At 38.8% G+C, this 20,147-nt stretch overlaps 1 protein-coding gene across 1 annotated transcript in view; it reads right to left on the bottom strand.

Annotated features, from left to right (window-relative positions):
• Positions 1–19,509, bottom strand: part of LOC128367032 (CUB and sushi domain-containing protein 3-like) — a 213,590-nt gene extending 194,081 nt beyond the window's left edge. Inside the window, exons 1-2 of the mRNA XM_053327824.1 lie at positions 19,332–19,509; positions 4,542–4,764 (exon numbers count right to left, since the gene is read on the bottom strand). Of these exons, the coding sequence (XP_053183799.1) occupies positions 4,542–4,764; positions 19,332–19,509 (401 nt within the window). The remainder of the gene's footprint in view (positions 1–4,541; positions 4,765–19,331) is intronic.
• Positions 19,510–20,147: the final 638 nt, after the last annotated feature.

The raw sequence follows: 20,147 nt of genomic DNA on the forward strand, positions 1-20,147 counted from the left end.
GCATTAGCACCCCCTGCTGTTGGCTGTTAGTGTCGCTTTAACTGACTTTTTGGCTGATCAACGGCCTGTCTGGTTCCAGAATGTCAAGGTTGCCAGTCCGCCCCTGGGCACTATACAAATGCAGCCCATTTACTATTTTAATGCATAGCAGTGGAAGACAATTCAGTGAATTGATTTTTTTATATATGTGATTTTTCACACTTTTTCCATGCCATGGTTTATCAGGAAAAATATTCTTATTAATACTGTGAAATGGACTTTGAACATCACCCAACTGTGATCAATTTAAATATCAAAACGAAATAATCGAAGTTTATGTAAAACATTCCAACATGATCTTAGAAAATATTCTTTCATCTAGAGAAAATGTCTAAATTAATGTTCTAGTTTCAATAAGCTGCTTTAGGGTGAAGTCATGTTATTTAATGTAGATGTGAGTCAAGTTTTGGCACGCAGAGTCTAGTTCAGCCTTTGAGTTGCATATGTCTCACAAGCTTTGACAGTGGATCAGTTTCGCATAAAGAACAGGATAGATGTTTAGCTGCAAGCGCTTCTTGCAGTCTGAGTGAATGTCAAACCCCAACACTCCAAATCAAGGTAAGCAATGCCTTTATCTGTGTCTTACTAGGATTATGGGAGAGTTGTGTCTGTGATTACACAACAGCCACTCATATTCTCAAACATCTGTCACAATAATACTAGGGAGCAAGAATTAACAGGTCTAACACACTCATTTACTAATCCATCTTTTTTGTAATACAGCACAAAGATGGAATCAGTGGCAAATCTGAAACTTGGAAATCCAATTCGAATCTCGCTGTATGAATTTGATGTAAGCCTCCAAAAGCTCCCTCCATTTTTATACCATCCCAAGAAAAACCTACCCTACTGCTACAATATCACAGCAGAGTTAAAAGGAAAAATAGAGAAATACAATGACAGACACAACCAGTGAGCAAAAAGTAATCTAAATAAATAAATCATTTCTAAAGTGTAATGTTCTAATGGGCAGAATCAAAGTAGAACATCACAGTTTAGTAACAAAAACATTGAAAATAAATGTGAAACCATAGACAGAGACCACATAAAGATAAAAATAATTAAATAAATAAAAGAGACTTGGGTTGGTTAGAGGCATAACAGCAGCTGATAGATGGCATTGGCAAGGGGTGACCATGGATACATCAATATGCAATGCTCCGTAAATTAACTTAATCTAAAGACAAACTGATTGTATACATCTGAAAATCTCAAAAATGCCCAAACACCATTGTACTGTAGCTGCAGTTAATTATTACTTTACATTTTACTACTTATTCTGAGATTAAAATAATGGAATCAATTATATAGTTTACCACAGCTGTCAATGAACAGCTGCAACTTAGACTAATCATCCAATTGTCACCTAACTGCAAGGACTGAATTGAGGTTGCTTTACCGAGATAATTAGAGGAAGAGCACACTTGTACGACTGACAGTATGACCAACACTGTTGAATTTCTGCAAACAAATACCAAACATCAAAACAACATAATTACTGTCTTTTCAATCCAGATACAATAGCTGTACAATTAATACCTCTATGTGGCTAGCTTTTCTTGACACTGTTTAATGCACAAATATAAATACTCACTTCATGTGTTTACACAATTAAGACTGGTAACAGACATGGAATAATAAAACTATATTAATGTGTCAAACAAATCAAAAAAGTTATCCCCAGTGCATCTACTATTTGACAAAGTCTCAACAGGAACCAAACTTCTCACAGCAGATATCTTGATTCATCCGGCAGGAAAAGCACAGATGTCTATGCAATAACATTAATGTTGTTTCTGTACCATTTAGCATGAAAAACGCATGAGGCCCTGAACTTTTAAAGTCAGGTGCTCAATTAGATACCTTGATGGAGTGCAAGCATCATTAAAAAATACATTTAAAGGCCAACTCAAAGTTTAAACTTTATTGCTGCCATGTTGTGATTCATGTTGCTATGGATAATATAATATTCCCCTCAGCTTTTCACATTCAACCAGACCTGGCTAATGTTTTGTTACTAAGTGCAAATTAGCATAATATTTTTAATATGTATAGTGTATGCTAATTGAAGACTCATGAGCAACATGTAGGAAATGATTAAACAAGCTTACTTACTAGAGTTATCCATACAGGTAAAACTGGAAGACTAAGCTCTACTCTTTCACACTTGGTGTCATCATGGATGTGTCATTGCTCTTCCACTAATGAGAATTTGCATGTTTGTTCAAGTGTGGATTCCAGTATAATAGGACATTTGGCTTTTATTCATTCATTCATACATATTTCATTATATGGGGAGTGAATGAGGTAAATAGTTTACTAAAAGGGTGAGTTGTCATACCACACATGTCTATCATTTTCCAACATTTGTAAAACTGTAGATCAATTCTGAGGCTGAAAATAATTAGGCTGTAAAATGAGATTCTGTTTCACAAATTAAAGATGAGCTGATTTATCTCAATTATACTGAGTTTGATGTAAAAAGTCTGGCACTGTAACAACAAACTGGTATATTTAACAACCAATAACTATCTCAGCACATAGAACAAGATTGACAGCATGTGTGGTCATATGTGATGTCTGCGATAACTTACTGATGTTGTGCCATTTTTGTGCCATCACTGGCATCAAAAAGCCCTCTGTTTATACCACAACCAGGTGAGCCCATATGTAGTGCTTACACTGAGGATTTGGGCTTGTTTCACCTTAATTGTCCAGGAGTGATTTCACTAGTATAACAACATAGAAAAAGATAAGACTGCCAAGACTTCAAACGTCTGGAAAGTACAAAGTCATAACAATGTCATAAATTGCTATTTAATTGGCCACAAGCTTGAATCTGCTAAATATTTTTGAAGCTTTTTTTAAACGCAAGAATTCTGGTACCAGTGAAATCAATATGTGACAGTCTCAGCCAGTGACAGACCTTTCAAAAGCAGAATCATGAAAACAACATTATGCAACAACAGGCTTTTAAATATCTAGTGATTCAGTAGCTAAAGTATCAACAATGATTCAGCTCTTGAATTATTCCGCTTCATTGCCACTCTTTGGTATACATCCTCCACTGTATTGGCATGTGACCTCAACCCTCTTTCAATGAAGCTGAGTCACAGAAATGGGCTAAGAGAAATCATTGTGTCACTGTGTTTTTGAGTGTTTCACAGAGAAATTCTGTACCCCACTTTCACCTCTGATGGAGCATGCTTGTGAATACAAGTGGATAATCAGACACTAAGATATCTTTTTTTTTTTTTTTAAAAGCGCTTTTGACAGGTCTAAAAGCTGATGTGTGTATCCACACTCCTCTATCAGCTCAGACGAGAGATAATCTTCTCATAATACACAGCACACTCATCTATAAAGAGTGGGTTTATTTTGAGCAATTTGGTTTGACAAGGAAAATGTGAAACCTTTGTGGCTTTTTCCTTTGAAATCCAAACACATAATGTTTCTTTAAAGCGGGATTCATTTGTGAAAGCAGGAAACAGAGCACTAAGAATGACGCACTTTGGATACTCTCTTAATAAGTCATATAATGTGTTCTTTTTTATGGCCAAATAAAATAATATTTATAATTTTTACATTTTCTTTCAATAGGAAAGTCAGTGATGATTGGTTTAGAGCCTTCACAGTTAAACCATTTTATGTTTGATTGATCTCATGTTGGTGATAGTATGTTACGTCAAAAACCCTCAAGAATGTTGTGCTCTGAGAAGATGCCAGCATTAGATACTACAATATTTCTGTCTCTATACATGCACTGCCTATTAGGAGTAGCATCTTCTGCCCTCCTTAATTATATTTTACATTTGGATTAAGAACAATGAGATCCCATAGCAATAAAATCATGCAATATCATCTCAATTCATTTTCAAGTATTCATTTTCTTTATTATATGCAATGACTGAACTTGGCTGTATGTGAATCTATTGTAAAAGAAAACACAAGGTGGGACAATAATCTTTTAAAATAATTCCATTGGAGTCATTAGTGTGTGTGTGTGTGTGTGTGTGTGTGTGTGTGTGTGTGTGTGTGTGTGTGTGTGTGTGTGTGTGTGTGTGTGTGTGTGTGTGTTTGTGTGTGTGTGTGTGTATTTTTCCGTTGATGTGTTTGTTCTCTTTAGCATCGACACATGACATGAGATTTTTCAGATTTTCAGATACTTTTCTGGCTGAATGAATTGTATATGTATTACCATCTTTGCAAAGTTGGTTCATTTTGAAAACAGAGCAAATTCAAAAGAGAATTTCCTACATTTGTATATGTGCAGTTCAGTCCTGCACAATCCCAAGTCAGAGACACACTACAATCCTCACATATACTACTGCTGACTTGACAACTCCATCAAAAGTATAAGCAGCCTTTGTCATGTGTACATTAAAGATTAACTTTCTGTCAGGAGTCATCATTGAATGCTTCCCTCCTCACATATCTCTGTCCCTGCCTGGCAGCCTTCAAACAGAGCTTTCAAAGTGTATGGCTACAGGGAGCTTTCTTACCTTGTCCTGAAGTTCGCCGGGTGTGGATGCCCATCATACAAAGATAAAAAGTCATATTCCTCCTCCACAGCGAAAGATTGAAAAACTATATGAATCCTGTTTCCCTCCTCAGCAACAATCACCCAGGTACAGTTCGCTCCATTGGGATATCCATATGGAAACCCAGGGCTTTCTATCGTCCCATTCCTCCCTTTTAAAGTGCCTCCGCAAGTATGGATAAAACCTGGAAGGACAGAAAAGCAAAAACATCCATTTATTACCAAATGCATACAGTGAGTAAGTGTGACTTTCTCATTTGTGGATATGCAAAAATCATTAAAACATCCTCAATCCTCAATGCAAGTAACAGATGGAATAAATTGTAAGCTTCCATACAGAAAATGCACTTTATTTTGCTTGGTGGAAGCATCCAAGCAGAAATACATAACCTGAATGCCTTTAAATGTTTAAATAAGGCCGTACACATGCTATTGCAGGTAACATTTTTACTGTAACAACTGCATGCATCCTGTAAACTCCAGATGCAATAATTCTTCAACTGAGGACAAATTGTTTGGAAAATCCACATTGTTCTGAGCTGGCAGGAGGTTTGAGGGAAATCTGGCAACCAGACTAAGAGCCAAGTTTTGAGTTTATGTTTTCAGTTCCCCTTCAAAGTAAAAAATAGAAAACACTGCAACACCTACTGCTGTAATAATGGAAAAGAAATATATAATTGAGGGCCACAGTGATGGGTATCAGTATTACATTGAACAAAGTACTAGTGTTACATCATTACTGCCCAATTCTTTCCAGATGGTCAGAAAGCCCTAGAGACAACCACCAAGCAAGGGCTTCCAATTTGATGCCACAAGCCCTTAACACTCTGTTTCACAGCCCACACAAAATGCCGTATATCTTTTCACCTCATTCCACAGGCTTGCTGACAATCAATACCCTTGACATATTAGGTTAAGCATTGTACCATCATTGTCTAACTACGATGATCTGATTGTCTGGATTGGTGTTATGTAAATGGGCAAATGTGCCATAGTTAAGGGACTCTAGAACAAATATATAAACAGAATTTTTAATCATGCACATGTACCCCTTTTTTCACACAAACACACCTGCCACACTTTCACACACAATGGATGGACATGTGCCCATACACACTGTGTCACAGCACAAAGGGAAAAAAACTGCACCGCTTTATTTAAGGCTATCTTGCATTTTGTTTAATGAAATGGAAACTTAATTAAGATGCATGGTTTACCTTTCACAATTTACTCCTAGTGCAATTAACTTTTCACACTCTGTAAGTAAAGGATGTTTTGCATAGTGTTGCCCATACATACACACTGTAGTATGGGACAAAGGCAAAACACATGGATCACTTGGCAGCTATGCAACTCCATAGAAAACATAATTTTTCCCTATTATACACCTCCTTATAAATTAATGTAAGCAACAGTCAAAAATGTTAACCTGTGAGACAAACTGACAATTTATTTCCCTTTACAATTTCATTGTATTATTTTTGAACAATGCCTGACAGCAGCTCTTATTTCACAAAAAATAACTGTTATCAAAAAACACGATAATCCAGAGGAATTTATTCCCACAATATTTACATCTGGCAGTACCCTCAGGATATCATACCCACAGGGGTCCTGACCTAGAGTCCCTGACTGTGCAGTATATTGTCCTAATAACTGTACTGCCCCCTCCTGACCAATTCGCCCCTCCTGGATCTGGAGATCAAGTGGCCTGACCTCGTTATAGATACAATTTTTAGATACTATATATATCATACGCATACAGGTTTATGATGTTGTGTCTGGTGATGAGCAGCTGCTGCAGCTGTAAAAGCTGTGGGTATAAATTCTCGCCAAGGTTTGTTGCATGTCTAAGATGCAATTATTTCCGCTAACATTGAGCAAACAGGGTAATCATGGTAAATTTGTAGCACTGATATACTGCCTACAGGGTCAACATGATCCAACCTGTGCCATGGTGCATTATTGTTGCTTTCATGTGCTCTAAGGAATATCGTAATTAGCAGGACAGCCCTCTTTAGCAATGCAACCACGTCTTGAGAATGGCTAAAAAAGTGGGTATTTTTGAGAGATGAGAAACTACAATGTGACAGCCATGCAAACATTTGATGTTTGTTATTACTTGATGGTTTTTTCATAGAATATTGTTATATGTTTGATTATTTACCTTAAATTGTCACAAATCAAGAATTCTTGAATTCTTGAGGCTTATAATTTGTTTGTGTTCTTAACTAAAAGTGTTAAAACTAATTTGACAGTGTGTATGCACAATGCATAACATTACACAATATGAATACTGACACCAGGATAATTCAGTCGCACAACAAATCCAACAGTAATGGAAGCAGAAACAAATATATTATATATCAACACAACATTCTCTTAAATGTATCTAAGATGTATGATTATTTAGAGGCAAAGTACAACCTTTGATTATTTGTTTTGTTTTTTTGTTTATTTTACATTTCAGCAGTTTTTGTCAAAGGAGCACATATTTTACACAGATTTTAATTGTCACTACTGAGTCTGTGAAATGTCATGTCTTTTTGTTGTACGTTTTATGGTCCTGGAGAGCTTTATGAAGTCTGAAATATAAAAGCCTGTGTTACAAACTAGAAGTGTGGTGTGATGAACATGAAGGACATAGAGGGGACTGGTCAAAGATGCTATTGAGCTGCATTATGGGAAATGTAGGACCCAGTGTTTTGGTGCTTGACCCATGCTTGGGCTTCTGAGGCTTTCATTTTGACCATTCTTCTTTTTCTTTTTCTTTTTTTTTAATTCAGTCTCTTGTGAGTCCTCCAACTATATTGAAGAGCAATACTAAATTGCTGAGGGACTCGATTTCAATCTTATAACACAATGACCGTTAGTAATACTTGATTGAAGTGTGTAAGAGAGAAGCTGCTAAAACAGCCAAATTAAAAATATATGAAGCTACAGACATGCAGTTTCGATTGCTGCTAATTTACCATGAGTGCAAGTCAAGTAAACTAGACATAAGATGTGGTAATGATACCACACAGGTCTGCACCTAACCATTGTAGGACCAAAAGTCAAAAAAATTGTTTCACACTCTGAAAGATGTCTTTTTTTTCATTAAATTACATGGCTGAGTACGAAAGCCCTCTTCAGTGTGAGAGCCATTTTAGACAAAATAAACCTGAAGCAACCCTGTTTGAGGAAAACCAACAGAGCACAGTGGCAGGCTCAGTAGCAGATTTAGACCAAATTAGACCACTACTATTTCAGAAGGCAAGTGTCAAGCAACGTCAATTTTGTTTGAGGCTCTCTTGTATCACCCAAAGTTAATAACTACAGCAAACACAGCACCCTCTATTAGTCCCTGATATATTTCTGTGTTTGTCAAGCATTAGATGACTAATGTTGTGAACTATTCCGAGTAATGCTGTTTGTGTGAACTGCTTAGCAGTGTTTGTGTGGCTGATTGTTCTGATGTCCTGGGGATGACAGAACAGATGCTCATTGCCAAGATATCTCTTTCCCCCTTTCTGCCTCTCTCTCCCTCATTCTGCTTCTCAGAAGCTTCTCATCTGTGTATTCCTTTCATCCCTCATTATCCCCGCAACTCGCTCACACCATCTGTGTTTTCCTTCCTCTTAGTATCCCCCCTCAACCTCTTTCTTTTCCACCTTAGCTGTGTCTCACTCACCTTTTTCATTCACTGCCTCTTGAGACAATTGTTCCCTGGCTCTCATCTTTATACCCCTCTCCCTCCCTGCTCTGCAACTCTTCCTCTCATTTTCTATCTATTGCCCTCCTTGTTTTTTTCTATAAGCTATCTATTATGAATTAAAATCCTCCTTTTCATTGCTGTGAATCATACAAGCTTGTAATATGTTAAGCACGGTCATCTCCATAAAAGCTGTATCTATAAAAAGAACATTGTAAACATTAATCTTGTTACTTCAAAGAAAAATGCAGCAACAACATGTGCTTGCTTGTACAGGAGAGGGGACATGCATTAAATCCATTTAGCACTTCGACCTACACTATGGCGTTTCTTCCACTGTCACTGCTTAGTTGCCTTTTCTGACCTCCATCATCACTTCAATTGTAAAACACACTCCTTGGGGTTTTCATTGACCCCATGTTAGCGCCACACTGCAACATCGACCATAAATTGTGATGAGAAACCAAATTAACAACATGTTGTGAATGCACAGTGGGGAAAATGGGGTTCAGAAATATGAATCAGTATCATAACGCACAAGTGGTAGAAACAAGGGCCTCAGCAGGCAGCCAAGCCAGCTGACAGACAGCCCTCGAATGGTCCCAGCTGTTCCTCAGATAGTTACATTTACCTCTGGCCTTTTGGATATACACACAAATACCACATTTCCACCACACCATACCTCTGATGCTCGTAACTGATTGTTGTATTTGCTGAGTGAAATGCAGACGGGTAAATGGCAGTTGTCTCCCATCCTGATGAGACAGTGTTTGTCTCTTTGTCAGTCTGAATTATACGTGTGTACGTGTGTGTGTGTGTGTGTGTGTGTGTGTGTGTGTGTGTGTGTGTGTGCGTGTGTGTACATGCATATTTATATGAGTCTTTGGCCTTGTAGAGCTCCTCACTAATGCAAAAGGGCAAGACAAGACTACTGAATGTGATTATTTTTTCTATGCCCAGTGAATAGAGATTTGGGGCAGAATGAACCAGATAATAAACCAAAGTACTGTACCTTTTATGGGTGAAAAATAACATTGATTTTGTAAACAAAATACATAATGCATCAGAGAGGGTATCCCATTACTCTCAAGGCCTAAACAAATGTGTTGCCAGTTAAATAGGTTATATTACTAGTTTGCTGTTTACTTTAAGTATGGAACAAAATGAGAGACAGCATTTCAGTTTATAAAACTGAACAATAAACAGGAACTCTCGACAGAACGGACTAAGGCACAGATGCCCCTTATATATCCAATAAATTTGTTGTCCTCCACCAATGATGTAGATTTGTATTTGGGCCATAAAGAGAAGTTATTATGTGCGGCAAAGATAGGGGAGGATGAGTCGATTACAGGCATCCAAATTATTACAAGTGACAAACAGACCATTGGGTAATGGATGATTGCTGGTGGGTATGAGGGATCGCTCATCCCAGTCGACTATTTCTGAACAAATCATCATTAAACAGGCTCAGAAAATAACTATTCACAGTTTGACCTGTTCTCTTCACATAGTTGCTTCAGGATCCCACAGGGCAGATTTCACAGCTAGACAAACTCCATCTTATCTTCCACCGGCAGTGAAACTGTTGAATTCTGATGAAAGATTGTAGTACTTAGTTTAGCAAATGTATTGTGTTCCATTTGTTATATTGTCCTTTAAGGGTATTGAATTTATCTGCTGTCTAATGCAATGTATTTTTCTTTTATCAGCTGTCTATTTTCTCCCAGTTTATGAGGCAACCTGCATGCCCAAAGCATTTTTTCCCCAATTGGATAATAAAGTTTATCTAATCTAACCAAATCCTTATAACAATCCCTTTGTGGAGTATTTAAGATATTCAGTATATTTGAGACATTCAGTCTACAGACAATTAAAAAGTATAACACCCCCATTTGGCACCAGTCAGTCTAAACATTGTAAATGCTCTTAAAGAAGCTACAACACATATTTTCCACAAAGTAGCATTTAGGTTGTGAACTAAAGATTTCATAGAGACTCGTGTTCAATGACCATCTGGAAATCAACAGTGATGATTCATTAAATATAAAAGAGTGTCTGTTTTGAGTTTGTTCATTAGTTACATGTCTAAAGATCATTTTGATGAGTGGTCAAATAAACTTCAGGAGAGCATGAGCTGTGAGTCATCTTTGTAAGAATATTTGATGATTTGATATTTGTCTTTTGGACCCTGTGAAAGGACTACACTTTGAAATTTTTACAGCATCAAAACACACATACTGTATCAACAATGTCAAAGTGTATCAGGATGGGATAGACTAAATGCCCTTGTCAGGCATGCTTCCTTGTGATCCAATGAAGATGCCCAAGGGTCGATTGGTTAGGTTTGGGTACTGAGATCGTTAGGGTTAGGGTAAAAATATCTGGGTCGGAGGCAATCAGAGGCAGTAGGAGCAGATGTTCACAGAAGGCAAACTGGGTAAACATGCCTGACAAGGGAATTTAGTCTCCCTTGTATCAATACATTTAAAAAGTGGAAAACAGGAGCCAAGGACTGAACCACCAACTATCATAAAAGCAAACTGGCCTTACCACCTTAGCTACAGCTGTGTAATGGCACCCAACTGCTGACATTATTGCAGCCAGTGTCATCCATGTGTCATCCATGTGTCATGCACTGAGCCTATAGGGACCAACAAAGGTAAAAGAAAACTAGTTCCTTTCTCTGAGACTGTACTAATGAGACTTTAATGTTTCAAGTCCAATTACAGTTCCTCTCTTTAGAAAGCTGAGCAGAGGTATAATTATCACTGCTGTGCTAAAGCTCCGGGCAGTATGGTGGTGCAATGTTTAGCACTGTTACTTCACAAAAACAGGGTTCTGGGTTCAAACCCACAGGCTGGCTAGTGTCGCTCTGTATGTCGTTTGTATGTTCTCCCCCTGCATGCAGGATTTCTCTCCAGGCACTCCGGCTTCCTCCCACAGAGAAAAATTCAGGTTAGTTTAAGTGGTGACTCTAAATTGCCCTTAGGTGTGAATGGTTGTCTGTCTATATGTGTTAGCCCTGTGATTGACTGGCGACCTGCCCAATGTCAGCTGAGATTGGCTCCAGCTCCCCCATGACCCTCTAGAGGATAAGCAGTAAAGAAAATGAATGAAAGTTTAAGTCCATTTATTATTCTTTATCAGTTTAACCAGGAGCTGATATTTAAATAGCAAAATACAAATGGTTGTGTTTTTTGAAGATAATTATGTGAAGTGGTGTCTTTAGCTTAAGAGTATTGAAAGTTAACAGACATGTAATAAGTGACTTGTAAGATTCACTCACCATTTTTAACATAAATATTCTGTATGACTAGTTACTAGTGATAAATGTTATATAAGGATGCAAGTGTCATCATATGTCTAACCAAACATCATAAATAAAATGTCAAAATATGGACTTCATGACCTCATTGCAAATACTCTGCATGCATGCAGTGCATAAATGCTCACAGCCATGTGGTTAAAATTAATATTTGATTACACAAAACACTAAATAATACTAAAATGCTTAATTGCAGGCTTTTAAAAAAGAAATAATTCTTGCTTTAAACACCACTCGACCACCAGTCGATCTATACATGAACAGTGTTTTGCTTTCACCCTTCATACATCACAGTATCTTTCTTCAAACAAATCCTAAGCCCAATATCCACAAGCCTACCGAGCTATGCGCTTTCAAGCTCCTCTTCTTGACTTATTTTTGGCATGCTATTATTTTCTCTCCCTGCTTGATACTCAGTTTCCCCACGACTGACTGTAGTGTATGTTTAGCCAAGGACACCTCTTCCGCCAGACAGTATTTCTTCATTGTTCATAACGATGGGCTATCACAAACAGAGGAGGGAGGCAACTGCATCACTCCTAGCAATCAAAGTTAAAGTACAAAAAAACCTGCATTGATTTGCACCTGACCTTAAAGGTGAGTCAGCCAATATAGAGATATCCATCAGCGAGGCTTGGTTACAGAGCACGGAGCGGAAAGATTGAGCCCTTACCAAGCAAAACAAAGGTCAACAAACATCCTGGTAGGCTTCATTTGCTGCACACTTCCTGTCTTGCTGTAAAACACCGCAAAGAGAAACTGTAGTGTTATACATAAATACTCCTTTTTGGTTTTATAAAGTCCAGTTTTCAAGGTTTCAAGACAGATGAGTGCTGCTGTGGGAAATACTTTTCAGATGCAATGTCATGGTTAATAAAGTGATCTGTGGACTGAAACTTCCAGAATAGTAAAAAATAAAAGAGAATTAGAAGTCTAAATTATGCTTCCTTTGAACCTAATGGAAAAGCAGAAGGGAGAGAAACCAAACCCCTTTGTTGCTTGTCTGTTGTCATACCTTTAGATCATGAATCTTCAGGGTCTGCACCATATCAAGTCAGAGCTACTGCAGCCCTGAGGAGTTATATTTAGAGATAATTTTGTTTTTAGAAATCTGAGCACTCTTCTCCCAGATATATGACAAGCTGTACTCTGAGCCAAATACATAATATCTGGGTGGAAGAAAACATAATATTTCATCAGCACAACCAGGAATACAACAATGATGACTGCTAGGACCAAGAAACCAACCTTAGTAGACAGAAATCTTAAATTGATGTCCCCATAGAGAAGGATTTTATCTGCAAGGCTGTGCTGCACCTTCACAATTCATACTGATAGAATGTGCATAATCGCAGTCCCTCATCATGCTTGTCTGCATGCTTGATGAAAGGGAAATGGGCTCCATACAACAGAAACAGAAAAGAGGTTTTCTAGAGAATTACTATTACCTCGTGAGTGTGTCACTGCAATTTGGAAAAAGGCTCTGAATATTCCATTTGGTGGTTTTAAATTGCCAACCACTGAGGTGAAAAATACTAAAATCAAATACACTGCCATACTGAAACACAGCTGGCACATGCACAAATGTGCACACCATTGCACAAGGAAATAACAGAGGTTTTGTGTCTGCTTGGCCAAGAATAATAACAGTCTCCTAATGTCAGAGTGCTGCTGGTGCTTTAGCTACTTCCCAGCAGATACAGTATTTTATGGCTAGACACCAATACCTCCTCAAAGTGCTACTGAGCCATATTGCACCTGATGCCAGGCCACCACTGTGAGAGCTGCTGTACAACACAAAACTGTGATCCAACAACACATCTAATATAGGACAGCTGTCTCTCTAGTCTCTGATCTTATCAATTTCAAGTCAGTTCTATTTGTATGATATATATTTTTATATAGCCCAGTATCACAAATCACAAATGTGCTTCAGGGGCTTTACAGTCTGCACAGCAATACATCATCCTCTGTCCTTAGACCCTCAATTTGAATAAGGAAAAAATCTCTAAAAATTGAAAGAAACCTCAGAAAACGGAACAGAGGAGGGATCCCTCCCCCAGGATGGACAGAATAGATGCTGTGCATACAGAATAGAGCACAAATTACAGAATGCAGCCTTGAACAGGATAACAAAATCATAATGGATCATCCAAACAAACAATTCAAACTCTATTTCCACCAAAAAATAAAGGTAAAGGAGAGTAGCAGACAACAAAAATCAATCTTCTAAAGACAACAGCAGAGACAGTTTTTCACACTCCCAGTAAACATTTTCCCGTTAACAGTCCATTCACATAGTGAGGAGGCATTGTTCAAATGCAAAGCATCTCATGAAACTCATTTCACAAGTAGTCACAAATGTATACATCACTTCATCACTTCTTAGCTTTTCTGCCATCCTACACATGTCACAACCTGTGTCACTGTAGGAGAGAACAGTAAAGGCAGCAGGAGTTTAGACCTGCAGGCTAGACATGTTGAATATGCTACTGTATATACATGCAAAGAAAGAAGCACTTTTCTGCATTTTGAAAATTTGCACCACCTGCAGGTAGTGCAGCTGCAGTTTTTGAAACCTGTGGTTTTCCTTGCATCTTGGAGTGTTTTTAACATTTACCATTTGACACTTGTAGGCATTAATTGATCAAACATGGGAGATCATTGTGTCACACAAATCAATGTGGTTTATTTAAAATAAATAAAATAAATAATTACAGTTCAGCTTGTTGTGTTCCATTTTTATCTGATGGTTTTTGTTTTGCATTCATTTTCATTTCTAAATAATTGTGGATCAGGCTTAACATTATGATTTAAGGTTTTTGACTATCAGACAAGTCACTTCATCTGTACACACCAACCCACACCGAGCAGGTATTAGAAATTTTACTTTTAAAAAAACAAAACAAAACATTTGAAACACTTATTGCCTTTTCATAGGACTATAAGATGTTTCCATGCCTGTACAGTAGATGTCTGTATCTGTTGATCTAACCTTGTGCTTCTGTTACTTTCATTGCCTTCAGATGCTACAGGTTGGATTGGAACTGTAGGTCTGAACTGCTAGCACTGCAATTCAGTGATATTGACTGGGCCTAGGCTCAGCTTCTTTTTTTAGTGACACTGTGTGTCCTTGTTAATGCTGTTGGCCAAAAGTAGACCTGGTTTAAACTGAGAATAGACAAAGATCAATGAATACTTGCTTTAATAAATGCAGCACCACATACCAGAGTGAAAGGCCATTGTACACTGCAAGGGACCCGAAAATAAGATGATTAGTTAATCAATGATATTTTGCAGTATGAGAGAGATTACATTTTTTCCACTTTTTAAACTTCCAATACACCTGATATGAAAGCATCTCATAGACAACTGAAATTACATTGCATGGTTGACCTGTTTAGATCTGCTGTATTTTCCCGGCTGTGGAAAATATGCAGTCCCTTGTGCTGTCTCCTCAAAACTGATTGTAAAGTGATGTTGAGAGTCTGAACAGTATTTTTCATGGTATCCTCACCTTTCATTTTAATTTCTTTAAAAATATGCCGTGGAATCACAGCAACTTCCACTAAGCAGTCTACCTCTTCAGTTACCTTCATATCACCATACTCTGTTTCCCAGACCATGCTTCGTACCTGCCTGCTCTCCTGTCACATATCAAAAATCCAGTCGACAGCCACAGACACAAACAAGAGCAGCAATGCTCACTGCAGAGGAGGATTTGTGAGGGTACGTGGGTATGTCATGGTCAAAGGTTATTAAGTGAATAATACTGTGAGTATGATATAATGTGAATACATTTCTTAACCATGCTAAAAAATATATATCCAATTGTATGAATAATATTTTGCTTCTTATGACACAAAGGAAATACTGTTACTGGCTCATAAGTTACATGTCACTTAAAATTATTGATTTGTGGCATTTACACTGACTCCCTTTTACTGACATTAGTCAACTCATCACTGCATAAAGAAATCCCAACCTCAATGTGGATATCAAATATCACAAATTGTCAGGTCAGGTTTCTTGATTTTAACCACAGTATGGATAAAGCCAAATAAATGCATAAATACAGCCCATGTGACTCAAGACAGTTGACATAGTTTAATCCCCTCTGAAAATGGCACCTGAGGTATAGAAGACAGTCCACCTTGAATCTGCAGCCTTGGCTCAAGAAACAGCCTCACCTCAACCTTTTACATTTAATCTCAACAAATGGTGAGCTTTTCTTCCTGAAGACAAGATATTGCCAATCTCTCTGCCCCAAGAGTACTGCTTATATTAAAGCTGATACTTGAGAAGAATTGACTTAATCAGAACGAGCAAACTATATACAGCCTTTGCAGGACCTGTCAGCACCATCTAAGAGCCTGGCCCCAGAGAGAGGCCAGTAGGTGAGCAGAGCAGTATTTTGGTGCACCACTAGGACTATCCAGTGAGATGTCAGAACTAACAGAGGCATCACGACTCCAGAGAGTAAAATGTTTACTGTTCCAACTTCCTGTGTCCTGGAAAACAGTATATTGTTCTTTCCAGTTCTGACAAGTGTCCACCGTTTTGTCGTACCTCTCTTCTTCGTCTACTGTTGTGCAGATCAAGAACCTGAGGGGCAGTGGGATAATGCCCTGCATTCCCTGTAGATAGTGTATAATTACACAGACAAATTGTAATCCTGATTAGCCCCAGCAGCCCTTTCTAGCCTGTTTACATAATCACATTGAGAGAAAGTCTTCATCAAGGGCTCAGTGGCCAGATTACTGTCTATGCAGAACCCACCTGATTACCAGCAATTAGTGACTGCATAGTATAGAGTTTGACTGACTGGCCATACATTTGGACACCTGGAAAAATTCACCCAGGACCAGCGTGCCTGGAGAGCATTTGTTGGCGACCTCTGCTCAAGTGGGGTCACAGGCTTTAAGTAAGTAAAGTTAAGGTACAGAGTTTAAAAAACACTACATTTTCTCAAAATGTGTAGGCTGGAGGGAAATTTAACAAAAAACAGTGTAATCAAAAGAAGCAGAAGGGGCAGGACACAACAGATGGACAATTTTCAACAATCTGTTCGCTATCATTAATCGTTCACTGTCATTCAATATGCTAATGTCTGTGCGGTAAACAGGCCAGTGCCTGTTGGTTCTGTTTGTCCTCTCCTGTGGCTTCCCATCACGTTGATGTCCACTGCTTCTTTTCTCTATCAGGTCATTGCTACAACTGTCCAGAAAGAAGAAGTCCCAAAAGACAGACACTGAATACTTCAGAAGATTGTTAACTGCAAAATATCTAAGTACTATATCAGTTTCAATATGAATCATATGCAATATGAAGGGTAGTTCCAGGAAGCTGAAGCCATAACTACACACTGGATCCTGTTTGCTTACAGTTTGATCATATTGCCACTCTCTCACATCACCTTATCGAATGCTTATACATGGGATATCTCATAAATATGGGACCCTCTCAGCTCTGTCACTGTTTCTTGTATTGTGAACTTGATTGTTCATCATTGCATTGATGGATGCAGTGTGACTGTCAAAAGACAAAGGGGCAGATGCTGCTCTAGCTCCGAAAAAAAGAAAGACTATGTGTTCACTGTCAATGTAGAGGACTTCAATTTGTATTTGACCCCTGGCTTTTTTGTTTTTAAAAATCCAATCTCTGCAATTTAGCTTCCTAAATTTGTGTCTGTGTCAAGCAGTTTTATAAATTCCCCCAGGATTAGGTGACATAGTTGCAGTGTGTGTCCTAAGTTGTTTGATAGTGGACTGCTGTAATAAAGAAACATTATTCTGCATTCAAATACCACTGGGCAGTGTATTGAATTTAGAGTGCCAAGATTCAGAGTGGACAGAGAATCATAACTGTACACCATCCACACACCTGGCTAAATATAATCTAATTTGAAGTCAGTGAAAAAGCACCTCTAGCAAATTGGTGTTGTACAAACTTTGCTAGAGGTTGTTTTTCCCCCCTCTTTTTTAAGCATCATTATCTTAGCAGGAGGTGTGAGTCATGGGCCGGATCTCTATCCTTTTACTTCTGCTAACATTGTATCAACTGTCAGAGCAAAGGAACAACAGCTGTTCCATGGTTCTTCCTCTTTGCCTTGCTCGATGTCACAATTTCTCTTTTCTCTTTTCCAAGAGAGGACCCAGGCCTCCTCCTCCTTTCCCCCCTTCCTCCCCAATTCCTGACTGGCTGGCTCCCTAATAAGTAACAGAACTACGAGGATTGGCAGTGGCCTCAAGGTTTGACATTGCCACAATGTGGGTGGTGATGAAACAGCAGTGTGCTCGACTCTGCTTGACTTGACTTGCCTCATTCTTGGTGGGCGCTGCTACTCTGCATTCTGCACATTTCATCCACCCCCAATAGACAGACATGAAAATTACTCACAGGCTGAACAATCTGCATGTAAATTGATATCTGTGAGTGCCCATACTAAGGCACACATATATGCATTCAACAGATAAAGAGCTGCACACTCACACACCGGATGTGCATCAATAGACATACACACACATGCCCAAATAAACACAAACAGACTGAGAAGAAAAACAGGGTTGGAATTTGATTAGGCTGTTTTTCTTTGGCTTTAATTTTGGTCAGAAATTAGAATTTCACAGACCAAGTGCCAAATTTAATATATAGCTCACACACATACACACAGCATGCACATACTGATACACATTAGTCAACATGTAACTGACTTTACAAGGAAGCAAGAATTTGTTTTTGATTTGTTTTCTGTAAATATTTAAATGTCAGTGAAGAATGGATGAACACATGGTAATTCCAATGTGACAAATGAGCAACAATTGTTTTGAATGATTTCTAAAGGACAGTAGCATGTGAAGAATGAATCAAATCACTGTGATAAACATGAGGAATAAAAACGGGGGCAGATAGTTAAGTGCAAAGTCAAGGAATTTGTTGCTTCAGATTTACAAAAAGGAATAGGACTAGCTCTTTAAAAATAAAAACTATTGGAAAAGTGGCAGCTCAGTCGTGCTAAAATGTTTATTCGACTGAATAAATTTAGGGGGGAAAACATGGATCCAGAGGTTGCCTCATCATCTACAGGCGAGTATTCAAATGGGCAGATACTGAGAAGGAGCCACTGGAATACTAACAAGCCCACCTTACACCTGCCTGCACTGGCAAGTTCGATAAACCCCAGTCGACAAATTGGTTCCACAGTATTAATTGCCTCGGCCCCCTAAATGGTTCCTGTTAACATTTCGAGTAAGAAATCCTTCTAACGCAAATCCCACGGAAATACTTGAAAAGTCGGCCCGGAAAAAATGGAAATGTGGACGACTTTAACCTACATAAATTAGAATCTGTGAACATCCTATAGGAAATCTGCAGTGCATGCACTTGCGCCTCAACAATTCACTAGTTAGCCTACTAAGAAAAGCAGCTCACGTAGGCTATTAGAAGAAGCGTGGGCTACTGCAAGAATATCTATTGAGCGGCTCAGTCAAAGCCTGCATTGAGCGCTAAACCAGTGAAATGCGTCCCTTAAAACTCCATCCAGTAAACCGCGGTAGCCTATTTTGCGCACGTCTGTACCGTTAAAGCTTTTGATTTCTGGCACGCACGCACACGCACGCACGCACACATACATATACACACACACACACACACACACACACACACACACACACACACGGGGGCAAGCAAGCGCATCAGAAAAAACAGAGAATTGCTGCAGTGCTTCGTACCTTTCACACAAGTGAACATCAGTGAAAAGATGAGATTCCAAAAAACAATTCCCGTCCTAATCCTCATCGTTTTGGCTTGAACAAAGTCCCCTCGGCCACATTTAACGCATCTCCTGTTGAAAACGTCCCGTAGTTCAATAGATCCGTCGTAGTATCCGTCTCTGTAAATCCCCTTCATGTTCACAACTAACACATGTAACCTATGGACTATTTATTTCTTTATGGGGTTTAAGTGGATCCCCTTTCCCTTCTCAGAGGAGAAACAGGCAAAGCCGCCCGCCGCGCTGTGTCAGCTGATAGGAGAGAAGTGAGCAAGACTGGATTTTAGGATAGGACCACAGCAACCTGGATGAGGGCTCAACCATCTCTGCTGAGAGGGGCATCAAGTGTGAGGATCTCTGGCGGTGCGCTCTTGCGTTTGCTGTTTAACATCTTTTCTTTTTAACCCCTGTAAACCGGCTGAGAACTGAGAGGAGTCTAACCTACAATTTGAATGCTGCCTTTATCGATCGGCAATTGAACCAAGCAGAGAGAGAGAGAGAGAGAGAGAGAAAGAGAGGGAGAGAGAGAGAGAGAGAGAGAGGGTGGCGTTGGCGAAGGTGGGGAGGGGGTGTACAGAGAGAGAGAGAGAGAGAGAGAGAGAGAGAGAGAGCGTCCTGTGCAACTATGATGTGGCTGATGTGTGGGTAACAAATCATGAAGTGGGAACGCTGAGGTGTGGGTGGCAAGGGAGGAGGAGGCACGTCTTTATGGGAAGAATGTAAATCCTGGGAAAGAAATGAACTCTGTTAATGACAGCATGTAGTTTATGTGTGT

The sequence above is a fragment of the Scomber japonicus genome, chromosome 10 (genome assembly GCF_027409825.1).
Source record: "Scomber japonicus isolate fScoJap1 chromosome 10, fScoJap1.pri, whole genome shotgun sequence".
In the NCBI taxonomy this organism is placed as follows: domain Eukaryota; kingdom Metazoa; phylum Chordata; class Actinopteri; order Scombriformes; family Scombridae; genus Scomber; species Scomber japonicus.